The sequence below is a fragment of the Seriola dumerili genome, unplaced genomic scaffold, assembly GCF_002260705.1.
Source record: "Seriola dumerili isolate Sdu_G_001 unplaced genomic scaffold, Sdu_1.0 BDQW01000111.1, whole genome shotgun sequence".
Lineage (NCBI taxonomy): Eukaryota > Metazoa > Chordata > Actinopteri > Carangiformes > Carangidae > Seriola > Seriola dumerili.
In genome coordinates this window covers 760,698-777,473 of record NW_019174366.1, presented here as the reverse complement: position 1 = coordinate 777,473, position 16,776 = coordinate 760,698, and the positions used below count along the sequence as shown (strand labels likewise).

The 16,776-nt window shown below is 41.7% G+C and overlaps 1 protein-coding gene across 2 annotated transcripts in view; it reads right to left on the bottom strand.

Moving 5' to 3' along the window:
• rap1gds1 (Rap1 GTPase-GDP dissociation stimulator 1) overlaps window positions 1-553 on the bottom strand; it is a 34,240-nt gene extending 33,687 nt beyond the window's left edge. For both annotated transcript variants that reach the window (XM_022747870.1, XM_022747871.1), the window contains exon 1: window positions 205-553. In XM_022747870.1, coding sequence (XP_022603591.1) covers window positions 205-208 — 4 coding nt within the window. In that variant the 5' untranslated portion in view covers window positions 209-553. The remainder of the gene's footprint in view (window positions 1-204) is intronic.
• Between the last annotated feature and the right edge of the window lie 16,223 nt (window positions 554-16,776).

Genomic DNA, 16,776 nt, shown 5'->3' with positions numbered 1-16,776 from the left:
CTTTCCCTATGACTGAATAATACAGCAGAAAACTATGCAGGTCAACGAAATGCTATTCTGGCTTTAATGCATAATACATAATGTCAACAATCACCCATGCGTGGCGTTTTCATTATAACCGTTGACGGTTCAATTAAATGATGACAACAGTTGTGGTTGGCTAACTCGGTTCTGGGAGAGCTGGTTAGCTAGCAGTCTACTCACCCATCTCAGCAGGATGTTGGTCCGGAAAATGAAGCGGGCTGCTAAGCTCTCCAGGGCAGCTGTAAACCGAGTCGTACTAGCCGGAGGCCCCGCCTTTCCCACACTGCTCGCCTTGTAAACCGCCTCAAACTGGTAAAGTTAGCAGGTTTAGGATAGGTAGCTAGCTAGCCAATTAGGTAGCGACAGCAGCCGCCGGGCCGGTCAGTCAGTCCCGCTCAGATGGATGCTGCTGTGCAGCGGCCTGTACACCGGCTCACTACCAGGTTAACACATCAGACTTCCTCTCATATCCACACCAACACTCACTGCCTGGCGCTCCCCCGGACGACTGGCTCAGTCTCATGCCACAGTCAATTCTTTCAGACTGCATGAAGAGTAGGATTTCCGGGCACAACCTTCAAAATAAAACTCTTTTTAGGAACAGGATGTTATAGGACACACCGCCGGTAGGTGGCAGTCGAAGACATGTAGACGGCTGACTCCACACAGATGTGCTGTAAGGTATAATTAAGCATTAAACATTCAATCATGGACTGCTGGCAAAAAGTCAAACTAATCTCCTTTCCTTACCTCTAATCATCGACCTCGATAGAAAATGCAATGAGGTCAAGGAAAGATGTGAAGGAGAATTTATAAGGACTTAGGAAAAGAATCTGACTGCATGTAAACTAGGATTTTTTAAAACTAACTTTATTTTTAACACCTGGATGATAAATACTCCTTCCCTAACCACAAATACAAAAACAGGATTGAAATGTTGAAATAAGATAACATGCCAAAAAAATACAAATAGAGAAAGTCGAGCCATTAAAATAATAATTAAATAGAAATCAGGAACTGAGTAGGAGGTCAGAATAAATTATATTCAGACATATGGTTTCCTCTCATAGGCACTTTTGACATTGTTATACATTTGTTAAGTAGAGAAAATTTATTTTTAGTGCTTTACACAATGTGAGGTTGTTGATGATATTGTTAACTATAAATCTGAAGAGACTCTAAAGAGACTCTGAGAAGACGGAGAGAGTGAAATTATGATATCCAAGTGCAAGTGAATGCAGCATGAGTTGAATGCTTGATAGTATTGATAAAAAGTTTATATACAGTAGATGCTAAATATAAGTTCACTTCTGGTAGGTAACAATCAAGCTAATTAACATAGTCTAGGTCACTATGTGAGAAGTTGTGAGGATGGTAGGGAGATGTGGGCAGTGGCGAAATCTATGTGATACGCAGGTATACGCTGTATACCCATGGCCGCAGGAACTAGGGGTGCTGCAGCAGAAGAGCATAATGTTCTTGTAGTCTTGATATGACCAGTTCTACCCAACCAATCCAACCAGGGAAGACAACGATTATTAGCCAATCAGAGGCAGTGTTGAGCAGGTTATGTAAACTCTATAGTACCGTCGTACATTTACAATCCTGCTGCTGTAGCATTGCTAGCTAATTGAAGGATAAAATCACAAGGAGGAAAAGTGTATTGCAGGTTTTTTTTGGCAAACCACCAGCTAAAGAGAGCACATATGAAGTCCAGCCTTCCCAGGAGAGCAGCTCTATCAGCATCGTTTTCGTTTGGTTGTAGTTTTTCCTCAGAGACAGACACTGCTCCTGCAGCACCCGCCAGAGTAGATCAGCATTAGCACCACCAACACTGAGGAGCCTGCTGCTAATAGGTGTCAGGCTAGGAGTGACTTGGCGGCCAATGAGGAGCCTCGTCAGCCATCCAACTTCAATTTTCCGGCCATACCTTTTGGGAAAGAACCTTTCAGCCATGCATTTACACCAACTTGGTTGGCTAAATGGAAGTGGCTTCATTATGTGGTCAGGTTGTCAGAAGCAGGTGGATCTTGGCAACACTGGCAGTGTAGGATCCAGCGGCTTGAAGGAGCCGGGTGCTTGTTTCTGCACAGTGTGCTCGAGGAAGCTGCTATCTGCCAACAGCAGTAAAACAAAAAGTGCTCTTTCGTCATGAATTGGACCCTAGTCATAAAGCTGCTGTCCGCGCACTCCAACATACAACTACGTTAGAGGGAGCGACAGTTACAGTTGACACTCAGTCATCAATGACTGACCGTGTCTGCGATCAGAAAATACATGTGTGCATGTTCATTGCTGAACATGATCTGTCCTTCACAATTTCTTTGTTTACGACCGAAAAACAATGAAGAAATAAGTGATTGTGGCCTTCTTGATTTCACTTTAAACTTCAGTTTACCAGTTCTTAAGCACTTCAATGTTACTGTATTTTTTTTTTATCTTCAATATTTATTTTTCATTAATTATTTATTTCCCATTATTATCTGTTTTTTAGAAGGAAACACTTAAACGTTGCTATAGTATTGCAGTATAGTTGTCTTTTACATTGCACATACTTTTATGAAGAATAGAGAAAATGTTATGTTATTTGCACATATGTGCAATATACGTATATGTGCAAATCTTTTTTTCCAAATTATATTTTGTCCAGTGGTTTTCAAAGTTTCTTGCACTTTAGAACTGGTGCACTGTTGCTGACATATAGTGTTTTTAAATAAATGGAGCCCCTCCAAAAAAAAAAAAAAACACATTTCAGACTCAGGATTTTTTTTTTACTTTAAAGGTGTAATGTGTAAGCTTGTGCTACTTGATCCACCTCCATAGGGGGCAGCAGTTAATCATGTTGTTTTCCCCATGTTCCTTATAATTTATGTTAATAATTATATTAATTATTATAATTTATATATGTTCATTTATTGTTGATAGTTAAAATTGTTGATAGCACTGAAACAAATTATGAGTACTTGTAGTACAAACAGTACGCTTTTATTTTCCTATAAAAATATGAAGGCAAGGGGATACTGCATGACACATGGGTGTCAGGCTACAGCAGCATGAGGAAGGGATGATGACATCATCACAAAGGCAGGATCAGAAAATAAGGTTTATTGCCAGGTAGGTTTTTACTTACAAGATATTTGGCTTGGTGTTTGGTGCAGTATCCAATAAACATATTAACAGGAAATAACAACAAAAAGGTAAAATACTGCAACAGTCAAAAAGATAAATATACATAGATACACATATTAAAAAAATAAAACAATGAAAAAAACTATGTACAAAGTGTTGACAAAACTCCTGCTGAGCAGGATGTGCAGAAGATCACAGTATAGACAATATGTGTTCTGTGCAGGGATAATACTCTGAGGTGTTACTGTAATGTGGTTGTTGATGGTTGATGAGGCCAGACGCAGAAGAAAAGGCAGGTGCTGGTCCATCACTGGGGAGGACTGGACTGGAATTCTGGTCCTGATACAGACAAACATGTGAGAGGACAATTAGTTTAGATCAAACAAGTTCTTTATATTCAAACATGCTGGGTCTGTTGTGTGTGTATAATAATTAGTAAGGATAGATATGAATATGCTAAAATAAATACAGTATTAGGCAGTGGATCCTGAACTTGCTGGTTCTGGATCAAACAGTCTCTTTGTCTTACTTTTAAAAGAAAAGTTACTGATACATCTAGCTGGACAACAGCCGCAGGAACAGGCTAAATTCTACTAAATCACTTAAACGTCAACATCATACATTTATGTGTGTGTATTTAAGGAGCAGAGCTGTGACGAAGGTAAGACAGCAGACATCATGAAATTGTTAAACATCCCAATCCTCTACACTGAAGTTACAACAACACCACACTCTGATGAACAAGATCATCTGTTTATCCAAGACACACCGGGCAAAAGAGAGAGAAGCAAGTGCTAAGCTAAAGTAACTAGATCAGATCTGAACAGCATGTAAACAACTGCTGAGTTACTGAAAGTCGCTAAAAGGAGCAGAGAGCTCTGGCTGCTGGAGCAGAACTAGTGTAAGTTTAAATGTACAGCAGGTAGTTAGACACTGTGATGAAGAAAACAGCAACATTAACATGTTCAGACAGAGCAGCAATAAACTCTACCAGTAACAGAAACTCAAACGCAATTGGAGATGAGACACTACACTGATGTCAGCACGTCAGCAGGTGAACGGACACTAACTACAGTAGAAGTAAAATCCCTGTATAAAATTTTCTCAGATAAAAGTACAAAGTCAGTTAAACTCAGTTGGCAATTTGTTATTAAAATAGTTTTAGACAGTTGTTGAATCAGTTGATCACTGTGGAGGATGTAGTGTATATTACATTATACAAAGGTGTTTCTGTTATTTAGCCTACCTTCAGTGATATACTGTAAATGGGATAGCGCAGTATACCCACCAAAATAAAGTACACTACACCACTGGATGTGGGATAGACAGAAAGTAAAAAACAAACTTTATCCCCATAAAAACAGTCACACAGCCATGTGATTTTACCCAGCTGCTGTCTGCCGCCCCTGCAGCAGGCAGCAGCTTCCTCCGTTTTCTCCCGCCTCCAGCTGCACACAATGACTGCTGATGCTGTGTACAGGGTTGCCAACTTCCACCAGAAGAAATACAGTATGACTGCATACGGATAGCCGTCAGGTTGGTTTGTTGAAGCGTTTTTTTGTTTAGTTCTAGTAACTCAGGTTTGATTGTGTGAGGGATGGATTAAACCTGACTAAAGACCAATTGGCTGAATCTACCAACATCTCTGAGGCTGCTCACTGTGCAGACATATGTGTCCAAATTTCAGATCAGTCATAAAAGTGCAACATACATAAGCACCCAGTTTAAAAAGCACCAAAATCACTAGCTCCAAGCCCCAAACAGAAAGCCACATCAATCAGCAAGTCAGTGACGGTTTATTCAAAGCTCAGTACCTGACAGTTTGCACTTTCACCACATTTTCAAATTTAAGCTCAGAGAAAAAAAACTTTTGCCATTTAATCAGCATTACTAGATAAACACTGGGTAACTTGGATTGTTGGCAATAATAAATGTGTGGTTCACCAAGTATAAGTGATACAATTACATTTGCTTGAGTGCTGTACTTCAGTATATGTATTTATAACTTACCTAATAAACTTATGGCTTTTACTTCACTACATTTAAAAGACAAATATTGTACTTTTGATTCCACTACATTTATATGAAGTACTCTTACTTTAAAGTAGAGCTTTAAGTCAGTGTAATGAATTTTATTTTATTTTGAAAATGTGATAGACCATACACTGTGTTCATCACAGGAGAAAAACCAAGCACAGCGAACTCCCCCACTGTCAGTCATGTTTGAACCTGTCAGTGTCTTAACGATGGTGACGATAGATAAAGATGAGGCAGAAGATTCTTCACCAGAGACCATTTCCTGTGTTTACCACGATCACCCTGTGGGCCGCAGTGTTGGACTAAGTGACTGGCAGACAGTGGACAAATGTCGATCTTGCCTCCCCAGTACATCAAACTTGTTGATCAAGTGGATGGACCCCGGTGGTGGAGTAACGTTGCAGGAAGAGTTTTTAGCTCCTTTCTTGTCACCCTGAACGATGGTCCAGGGCTCCGATGGAGCAGGTGTGGGACAGATCTGTGCTTTGGGTTTGGCTCCAAGCCTTGGCCAGCGGACATCCTCATGGGTCGATGTGGCAGAGGGTCATGAGGTTGTTGTTGGGAATGCAAGAGGCTCCTGCGGCCAGCAATTCCAGGAGTCGCTCATTCTCTTGAATCTGATAGAATTAGGTTATTTTTTTAATCAGCCGAAGGCATCAAGAGCAGTCCAGGGGAGAGGCGAGTGATGGCATTGATATAAAATGTAGCAATCTGCTCAGAGATGGGTCAGAGAATTCACACAGACATATGGTTTTGTTAAAAGGTCAATGAGGACAGTGTTACAAACAGAGTTCCTGAATTGTAGTTGCCATGAGTGTGAAAGTGACCAGTTTCTCCAGGTTAATGAGCTGTAAGAAAGAGAAACTTTCTTAAATAAAGGCCAAATAATATATAACTGATATAATATGGCATTGCATTTATCTAATAACAGCCTGTGTTGTCTAATGAAGCTTCATAGGTCCAAAATGGAAGTGTTCAATGTGATGTGTCACAGCAATGGGTTGTAGAACAGTGTCTAATCTGATCATATTGTGGATCTGATATGACTCTATTTGATTTCTCATTAGCTATGGTCATGTAAAATGTGTCTAAAAGTATATTAGGTTCTCCTATTTAGTTCCCTATTTTGGTGTAATGTTATCTAAATAGGGTATAACTGTGTTTGTTTACTGTCTAAAAAATAAGATATTATTAATAGTTTTGTCTAATTTGATACAAAGTAGAACTTGTTACGTCTTATCAGTCAGCTGTAAAATAAAGTGTGACAACAAACACTTGTAGACGTTTGTTTGTGTCCGTTCTAATATGTGACTTTTACTTTTAATATAAGTTTTTTAATTGGATTGTGCTCCCCCCTCAAGCTCTGCACTGAGCTCTCTCCCTGGGTCTCCTCGACCTCATCCTCCTCGTCCTGTAGTTTTTCCTCTAACTCATCTTGTAGGGCAGAGCAGCAGAAGTGACAAGTAGCACATCTGGAATATTAAAAGGTGAATTTGATACACAACAAATTAGTTTCATTATTTCTGCTTTTGGTTGTATGAAGTGACAAACGAGGAGACACAAGAGAAACAAGAGGAGACACAAGAAGAGACACACGAGCTTGTATAAAGTATATCCTAGCGGTGGTTATCAAATATGAAAGACATTTTCAGGCGAGGACAAAAAAGTACCATGTATGAACTGATGTAGTTTAGGTTGGACTTTTAGTCACATCAGAACAAGCATATTTTCAAAAGCTAGAAGATGTAACCTTTCAACTCATAAATGCAGTTTGGCCTTACAGTTCTTCTGTTATAAGCTTATTACATTTATATATGCAAATGTATGCAAATCTGGTTAAAACAGGTGGATTTATTGATTGTGGGAAAATACATGTAACCCTAAAAAAAACAAAATCAAAACTCAATCATGTGTAACTGTAGATCCTAAATCAGTGTTTCAGTTCTCACTGTTCAAACACTTTGTGATAATTATGACCTGTACTGTGTCTCAGATGAGTCACATGGATTTCTCTATGATTGATATCAATATCAGAACAAAGTAAACTGATGAAGACAGAACCAGCGGAACCACTCACTGCTCTCATCATCTGGTTTCAAATGAACTGTGAACAACTTTGTAAAAGTGAAGCTTTTTTCTCAGTGGCAAATGGAACATGATTTTGAATCATCAAAGAAAATGTGACTCAGACATCTGAGATTTGACTGTCAGCTGTCAAAATGCATTGCACTGAAAATATAAATAAATATATTTGGGGAAAACAAACAGTACACACACGTAAAATAACCTGGACTCTATTTGACAAAATAATCTCACCACAAGGTCCAGTCAGTAGCTGTTCTGGAGGTTTTATAATCAAAACTCAGACTGGACTAACATTACAATATGTGAAACATAAATGACTGTAAATACATATCAGTGTCACAGTGCAGACAGAACCCAAACGCAGACCAGGAACTTCAGGTAGTGAAATCAGTTTATTACAAAGAATGTTACTGTAGAGGTTGGTGGAGAGTGGATGGTGGGCCGGGGCTGAGGGGAGAAGACCGGAGTGATGGCTGGCTGAAGGCAAACGATCGGTAGGCAGACAGGCAGAAGGCAAACGATCGGTAGGCAGACAAGCAGGTGAGTTGAAGCAGGTAGGCAGACAGGCAGGTGAGTTGAAGCAGGTACCCTGAACAAAGGCAAAAACAGGGTGAAAATCCGTGCTGGCAAGTTAGGCAAAAAACGTACAAGTTAACAGGCAGATAACAAGAGCTAGACATGAGCACTGAACACTAACAATTCAGTGCAATGATCTGGCAGTGGCTGTCTCTCTGGAGAGTACTCTTATGCTGGTGTAGTGGTGACTGAGCCTTGAATGAAGCCAGGTGTGTAGATTGGTGATGAAGTGATGTGCTGCAGGTGTGCCAGGGGAGAGAGACAGAGGGGAAGGAAGCAGAGAGAAAAAACAAAACAGGCTTCACAGAGGGCGGAGGCCGTGACAATCAGTCTGTGATGGAAGAAGTCAGTGTGGTTGATGGAGTGTATTTTGTCCACAGAGAGGCACTGCGGTTCCTCTGTCTCTTGTGGTGTCTTTAGCTTCTTTGAAGGGTCAGCGCGCACTTTTATAATATAAGCTTGCTGATGAAGCAAGTCATACACTTTGTTATATATTAACATTTTGTCATAAAACTAAAAAATTTCTCATAGTGGAATGGTTGTCTTAAATGGGCAGCTGTTCTGACCTTGAAAAGATCACATCTGAGAAAGGGATAAAACACCTTGTGTCAGGACTCACATTTCCAGGTTCTTGGTTATAATAAAATGACGTTTATGTGAAATTAATGAATGAAATTAATGCCAAAAGAAACAACTTAAAATATTCTAATATTTTTGAAAAATTTCATTAAAGAACCAATATTTGTAACTCCAAATAGCCTGGAGCATTGGACAGATTATGAAGGAATGGGACCCTGGACACAGACACATAAAAGGCCCCCATCCCTCCTACACAACAGTAAGATTTTTTGTCGTTCTTTTTGTAGCTCTTTGAGCTTGTTTTGACTCTCTTTGTTGTCATTTTTCATGGCTGTGACAGCTTGGCCAGCCCTACAAAACATGAGCGTACTTGTTGTGCTGTAATAAGCACGGGCAGAAGAGACGCTCCAAGATGCGGTAGGATTTCATCACTGAGCTACAACCAAGATGCCAACTTTATGTCTATATGAAAGAAAAGTTTGTTGAACAGCCAAATCTGAATCGACTGACAACATTCTGTTCCAAATTTATCGCACTCTTAACAGAAGATCCCTCTAATAAATTCACCACAATTTCACACATCCATACACAGTCTAGCCATTTATCAGCTTTTTAGTCTTGTAACATTGCATCTTTGTGGTAGTTCTTCCTCAGTGGTCGTTTTGTGTAACAAACTCAAGTTCAGTGAAACTCAAAAGTAGCATCCTTCTGAAGAGGGGTTTTGAAACTCAATGTGGGTTGCCGTCTTGGCAGGATGACCCTCAGCTAATCCAAATATGGGCAAAGAGGTGGATAAGATACGAAGTCAGGCTATATGCTGCTCTGTATTGCTAGCTGGCTAAGACTGTAGTCTTGTTGCCCTGGATTGGTACCACGGATGTATTATAAGAATTGGATACCATATCTAAAAATGGCACCCGTTCATGTCTACAGAAATTGCTCGCCTGGCGAATACGCCAAAAAAGTTTCTGGCTTCCGGGTCACTTCCGCGTTATGCAGCCCACTGAATATGCGCAGTAGTGTCACTTCCATCGTGCCTCTGGGCTATGAGAACAAGCAAACGCCGTTCTGGATTTGGCGCTGCGCGTTCATAAACACGATGCTAGTGGACTTCATGGAGGAGTAATAAGACTTCTACAGGACTTGCTCGGGGCTTGAAATCATCAATTTACACAAATGACAACAGCAACAAACAATGAAGATAATGTTCTGAAAAGTAAGATGGTTTTAAACCTATGATCATTGATATCACGGAAAATTCGTGTTGACAGTTGATTGTGATGTTAAAGGGAAAACTAGTCTTTTAGTTAAAAGATTTAGAGCTTTTCTTTTAGCATTTTTAATAGGAAATTGATGCTGCATGTGACAGATAACACAACTTGTCAGATAAAATTACCCAGAGGGCTTTACTCTCTTACCATTTTATATTGAAGTATATTCATATCTATGTTCATATCTTATATATTCATCTTCTACGTATTCCTACAGGCCTACTGCTTATTTATGCTGGAACATATCAAATAAAATGTGTTGATTTTGATCATTTTTTACACTGAGATTTTGTCCATGATGATTTGTTTTTTCATCGTCTTATCACTTTCAACCAAAGCCTTTTCAGTTTTACTTGTATTTAAATATATTTATTAATTAAGCCACTGTTATTTCATATTATATACATAAAATTAGTGCCAGGCTGCATGGTGTGACTCTTTGTTATGAATTAGTTAAATACAATACAATATTTCCACAACACTGCAGAATTTCAATGTCCACAAATGTAACTGTCACAGAACCAAGGTATTTTCATTAAGTACATTACTGTCCCAGATATTTGATTTGAAAAAGATAAAATAAATCAAAAGGATTAAAAAAAAAAAGATTTAATTTAAATGATAATGAATGCCATCGAACCACTTAGTATACTGTATACTGAACACACAATGATGACGTGGGTAGTAAGAGAGACGATGATGAGGACGTCCGGGACGGTTCTTCCCCTCAGGGTGGGAGCAGGGGAGCAGGTTGCACCATCTCAGGCCACCACCGCCAACTCAGTGGACGTGAAGTCAGAGTTTTAATTTTACCACACTGAGACAGTTTAAGCCATAAACTAAATGAATGTGGTTGTTATGTGCAGAAGACAGACTGGTGAACTTCAGTCAGGATGAGACATTGCTGGCACACAGATAACAGAATCAATCACCTATCAGGTAAATGACTTACCAAATTAAATTATTCACTGAAGAAAAATGTTACGGGGTAGTTATGAAAAATCACTTACAGTGTGTCAGTGAATCCAGTCATTATGCAGCTAATATATCGGCTAATATATAGATTAAAAAACAATTCCGTTCAAGAACAAAGGCTGACAAGTGACCAATAACTGCCACATAGAATCACAAAATCAAAATATCTTGATGTCTTAAAACAAAGACAAAAGTTTATTTTGTTAATTCAGTTTGCTAACCAACTTTTGTCCATCCGTACGGCATTTGCATTAACTCCGCGCGGAGAGTGCATGTACACAATGGTGATGTCATACAGAGAAAAAATACTTTTATGGGCTTTTCGTTGGCTTTGGAAAATTTTTAGAAAGATTAAAAGTCCATGACTTTAAAGATATAGAATACAAAGATAATAATTGACTGTGTTTACAGCCGAGGTGTCCCTGTCAACAGTTTTACAGGCGTCTCTTTTACCTGGGATTGGGTCTATGGTGAAAATTGCTTTTTTGAACAGCAGGGGATGTTCGGCTGCAAGATAATTAGGGCGAGTGGCACGGGAAATTCGGCTGCAGGCAGACGCGGTGGTGCATATCGGTGTCTGTTGTAGAGTTTTGTACCAATGATTCCGGTCGTGCTGTTATCCCCCAGTCATCGCTATTCTTAATTTACTTGAGGTAAGTTAATGACTGAAACTATACAACAAAACTTGCTTGAAATTTGCTTTTGAGATTATACTACACAAGCTTACAAACCTTTTTAAATATATATATTGTTGGTAACTTGCAAAACTAGATTTGCAGAGACTTGCATTGTTACTGTGAATCATTCTAAATATTTACACTTAATGTCTAACGAACAATTTTGAAGCATGTTTTAGATTTTCACCTAAGTGAAAGTTATGAGTTGTTTATTTTTGATCTCACTTGATTATACTTTTAATGAGTTAACAGCACTAAGCTAAGTTACATTGTGATGGCAACTATTAAGTTGATTCTTTACTGTAATAATAATTTTTTTATTGATGAGGGCAAGACAAAGAAAAGGAGGGTGATATAACGTAACGTAACTAATCGTAACATGACATGACATGACATAAAATAACATAACAGCATAAACTACTAGTGTGACAAAAAAACTGACAGCTTTTGTTATATAATGTTTTGATTTATTAAGAGTTATTGAAAGGGAGAGAGAAAAGAAGAAAAAGGAAAGAAGAAGAAACAAAAACATATTTTGATTTTCTTTTTTCTTCCTTTGTCTTTGTCAGCCTGTTAAGGAATTATACCAAACAAGAAATTAGAAAAATCTGTTAGACTCTCAGTGCAGATGCATGGGTGCATAATTCTGTCATGTTGCAGCCTCATGCTAAAAGTTTTCCCTCATCAATCCAGATAGATAGATAGATAGACAGATAGATAGTTGGCTTGTTGTACAGCCTGATGGCAGTGGGAACAAAGGATCCCCTGAACCTCTCTGTTCTGCAGCGCAGTGAGATGAGACATTTGCTGCAGCTGTAGCTGCTTCTCTGTCCTGCCAGAATGTTGTGGAGAGGATGGTTGGTATTGTCCAAGATGGCCTCCATCTTACATTGCATGCGTCTGTCCTCAACAGTCCTGAGTGAGTCCAGACTCCTGCCAAGCACAGACCCAGCCTTTTTTACCAGCGACAAGCTGGTCTTTGTGTTTATGTCTGACATGCTGCCCCAGCAGACTGCAGCATGAAAAAGTACACTGGCAACCACTGACTGATAAAACATGTGCAGCATTTCACTGCAGAAGTCAAAGGACCTGAGCCTCTTGAGGAAAAAGTGCCAGCTCTGCCCCTTCCGATAGATGGCATCTGTGTTCAGGGACCAGTCCAGTTTACTGTCCAGCTCACCACCTCGATGTCCTTCCCTCAAATGTTGACTGGCTGAAGGGTGGGCCAAGACCCCTTAAAGTCAATGACCATCTCCTTGGAGGTGTTGAGAAGGAGACAGTTCTTGTTGCTCCATTCACTGAAGGCCATCTTCAGATCCCTGTGCTCCTCTTTCTGTCCGTTCCTGATACGCACCATTATAGCTGTGTAATCCGAGTATTTCTGGATGTGGCAGGACTCAGAGTTGTATTTAAAGTCGGCCGTATACAGGGTGAACAGGAACGGAGCCAAAACAGTCCCCTGTGGAGCCCCAGTCCTGCTCATCACTGTCCCTGAGACACAGTTACCCAGCCTGACGTACTGTGGTCGTCTTGTCAGGTAATTCACAATCCAGCACGTGAAGCAGGGATCCACCCCCATCCCTTCCAGCTTGTCTTTAAGAATGGGGGGTTGGATAGTGTTAAAAGCACTTGAAAAATCAAGGAACATAATCCTCATGTAACTACCTGGCTCATCCAAGTAAGAATGGGCTCGGTGGAGCATGTAAAATACAGCATCATCCACCTTAATATTTTCCTCTTAGCTGAACTGTAGGGGGTCAAGTGCATGTTCAATCTGTGGCTTCAGAAGGTGGAGAAGCAGCCGCTCCAGGGTCTTCATGATGTGTGATGTGAGGGCCACCAGTCTATAGTCATTTATCTCAGCCAGTCATCCTACTTTATGTACCGGAACAAGGCATGATGTTTTCCACAGGACCGGGACCCTCCCTGTTTGTAGGCTTGAGTTAGAGATGCTCTGGAAAGGCTCAACCAGCTGGGGTGCACAGTCTTTTAACAGCCTCAGACACACACCATCCGGGCCTGCTGCTTGAGCTCAGCCCTCACCTCCTCTGCTGTAAAGGACAGGAGACTTGACTCCAGTGTGGAGGGAGTTACAGTGTCAGGTTGTGGAGGAGAAGCTGCAGCTGAAGCAGTGGGAGAGAGAACAGATATGGCCCTCAGCTAATCCAAATATGGGCAAAGAGGTGGATAAGATACGAAGTCAGGCTATATGCTGCTCTGTATTGCTAGCTGGCTAAGACTGTAGTCTTGTTGCCCTGGATTGATACCACGGATGTATTGTGTGAATTGGATACCGTATCTAAAAATGGCGCCCGTTCATGTCTACAGAAATTGCTTGCCTGGCGAATACGCCAAAAAAGTTTCTGGCTTCCGGGTCACTTCCGCGTTATGCAGCCCTGTTACAACCCGGCTCACAGGGCTCACGGGCCGCAAACACAACAAAAGGAATTCCCTCATCCCAGCTTTTAGCAGTTTCCAGACAATACTTACGGAGCATCGACTTTAACGTCTGATGCCAGCGCTCTAAAGCGCCCTGAGACTCAGGATGGTAAGGACTGGAAATAGCGTGCTGCACATTCAAAGTTTCCAACACCTGCTTGAACAAGTTGGACTTGAAATTTGTGCCCTGGTCCGTCTGGATTACACGGGGAAGGCCGAAGGTGGAAAAGAATCTGGTTAGAGCTTTGACAACGGAACTGGCAGTGATTTTACTCATCGGAATTGCTTCGGGAAAACGGGTGGCAGCGCACATGACGGTAAGTAGATACTGATTACCATTCTTGGTTCTGGGAAGTGGTCCGACACAGTCTATTATGATTCGTTCAAATGGCTCTCCTATGGCAGGTATGGGATGCAAAGGAGCGGGAGGAATGCTTTGATTAGGCTTTCCGGTGATTTGGCAGATGTGGCAGGAGCGGCAGTATTTGGCTACATCGGATTTTAACCCAGGCCAGAAGAAATGTTTGAGTATAAGCTGGTAGGTTTTTGTAACACCTAGGTGTCCAGACCAGCGACTTTCATGTGCTACAGACAAAACATGTGATCGGTACATAGTGGGCACAACTATCTGAAAAACAACGCTCCAACTACAATCAGAAAAGGGTGGGGACCACTTACGCATTAAGACATCACCGTCCAACAAATAGGCCACCTTCTCACCCTTTGCTTTGTCGGCACTCACCACATTTGAGAAGTATTTTTGTAGAGCCGGATCAGCCCTTTGCGCAGCGCACAGGCGACCACGAGACACCGGGAGAAACGAGCTGTCAGGAGAGGTTGTTTCGAGGCTGGCCAGAGGCACCTGCTCAGTGGTATTCACACAAGGAGAGTTGGCAGTGCTCTCTGTCCCATTCTCGATCCCAACCTCTCCTGAAAAGGCAGGCATCAGCACACTGTCATGGAGAGAAATATCGTCAGTTTTGCGAGCCTGTGCACGAGTAACCACACAGGAGGGAAACAGGTTAGGAGGTGGCGGACTTTTATCTGCTTGTGAGCACTGAGGGACGTTCAACACTTCCAGTGCGGGGGTAACTTTACCACCGGCTATGTCGTTACCCATCAAGAATGTTATGCCTTTAGTTGGTAACGCAGAGCAGATAACGACGGGGAAGAAACCATTAACTAATTTGGACTGAATATGTATAAGATGTACTGGACGGGGAACATAACCCAGCTCAATGCCGCGCAAAACAGCACTATAACCACAGGAGGATTGTTCTGAAAAAGGTAATGTTCCAGCCAGAATTACTGACTGGGAACCGCCAGTATCACGCAGAATGCGCACGGAGCGCTGATCACTAGGCTCACCTGTCAGTGAAACTACCCCCTCAAAAATGAAGGGTTTGAAACAAGCATCAGAGGTTTCACTGTCCGGTGCAGCCTTGATGCGTGATTCAGCTTTAATCAAGCCAACACCTTTTGGTTGTGAAGGGCTAGGTGAAGACTGTTGCTTGCGTTTTAGGGTCAGACAGTTGGAGATGAGATGTCCAGGTTTATGACAATAAAAACACTCCCTGTCCTCTTTCTTAGAACTAGCTGAGGGGGAAGAGTTTTGCCGAGCTGGCTGCTGACGAGGCTGCTCAGAGCCTGATGAAAAAACTGTCTTATGAGTTAAAACAAACTCATCAGCCAAAACAGCAGCAGAGGAGAGCTTTGACACTTTCTGTTCATTTATATACACTACAATACGTTCGGGTAGGCACTTCTTGAAGTCCTCCATTAAAACCAACTCCCTCAAAGAATCAAAATCACTGGCTTTACAGGCTGTACTCCATTTATCAAAAAGAATTCCCTTTTCCCTGGCAAATTCAACATAAGACTGGGTTGGGGCTTTCTTGTGATTTCTAAATTTCTGTCTGTAAGCTTCAGGGACCAGTTCATAGGCACGCAAAATGGCAGCCTTTACAGAGTCATATGTCAGACTGTCTTCAACAGGTAGTGCAGCTACAGCTTCTTGAGCTTTCCCATGAATTTTACACTGGAGCAAAAGAGCCCAAACTTCAGGTGGCCACTGCAAGGCTTTTGCAATGCGCTCAAACGCGCCAAAATAGGAATCCACCTCAGTCTCACGGAACGTGGGCACCAAAACAACATTTTTACCGACATCAAACGCACCTGATGGTGAAGTGGTGGAAGGAGAGGGCTTACTCGCCAGACCGTACGTGGTACCCGGCATCTGAGCCAGTCTCTGTGACTCAAGCTCCAGCTGACGCAGCCGAATAGCTTTCTCAGCTTCAATTTCCATTTTTTTAACTTCGAGCTGATACTGCAGTTCAGCCTGCTTGCCTCTAGCTTTCTCCTGGGATTCCATTTGGAGACGAGCAATACGGACTTTTAGCCGAGCCTCCGTTTTGGACCCAGAGCTGCTGAGGATAGGAGAGAGGGGGTCATAGCGAGTCAGCGTTACTGGCGTCCGTGGCCGTCCCGCTGTTTCACCCTCCTCACCGGAGAGTACTTCAACACCACCCTTCTCAGGAGGAACACCCTTAAGTGGTTGGCTATCAGCCGCTTCACCCAGGGTGCCGTCCTCCAGCACAGCTGACTCTATCTGCACCGGCACTTCAATAAGCTCCAGCTCCACCAACTTACCAATAACAAGAGCCTTAAGCTCCTTTTTCAAAATCGGTTTTTGATACGTGAGACCGAAGTGACTTGCTATTTGAGCCAAATCATCTTTGCGACAGCTATCAATCAGACTAAGGGAGGGGGAAGCCAGGAAGCTATTCAAGTCAAACCGAGACATGACTGAGGACTAAAGGCACCAGGCTGCACTCAATCCCCACAATCAGCTAACCAATTACCCAAAAAAATCCAATTAACCAAAACTTCTAAAATCCACGCTACTTTAACAACTTTTAGCTCCGGGACTCCTTTAACGGAGCTTAATCTCCCGGACGAGCCCCCACTTATGTTACAACCCGGCT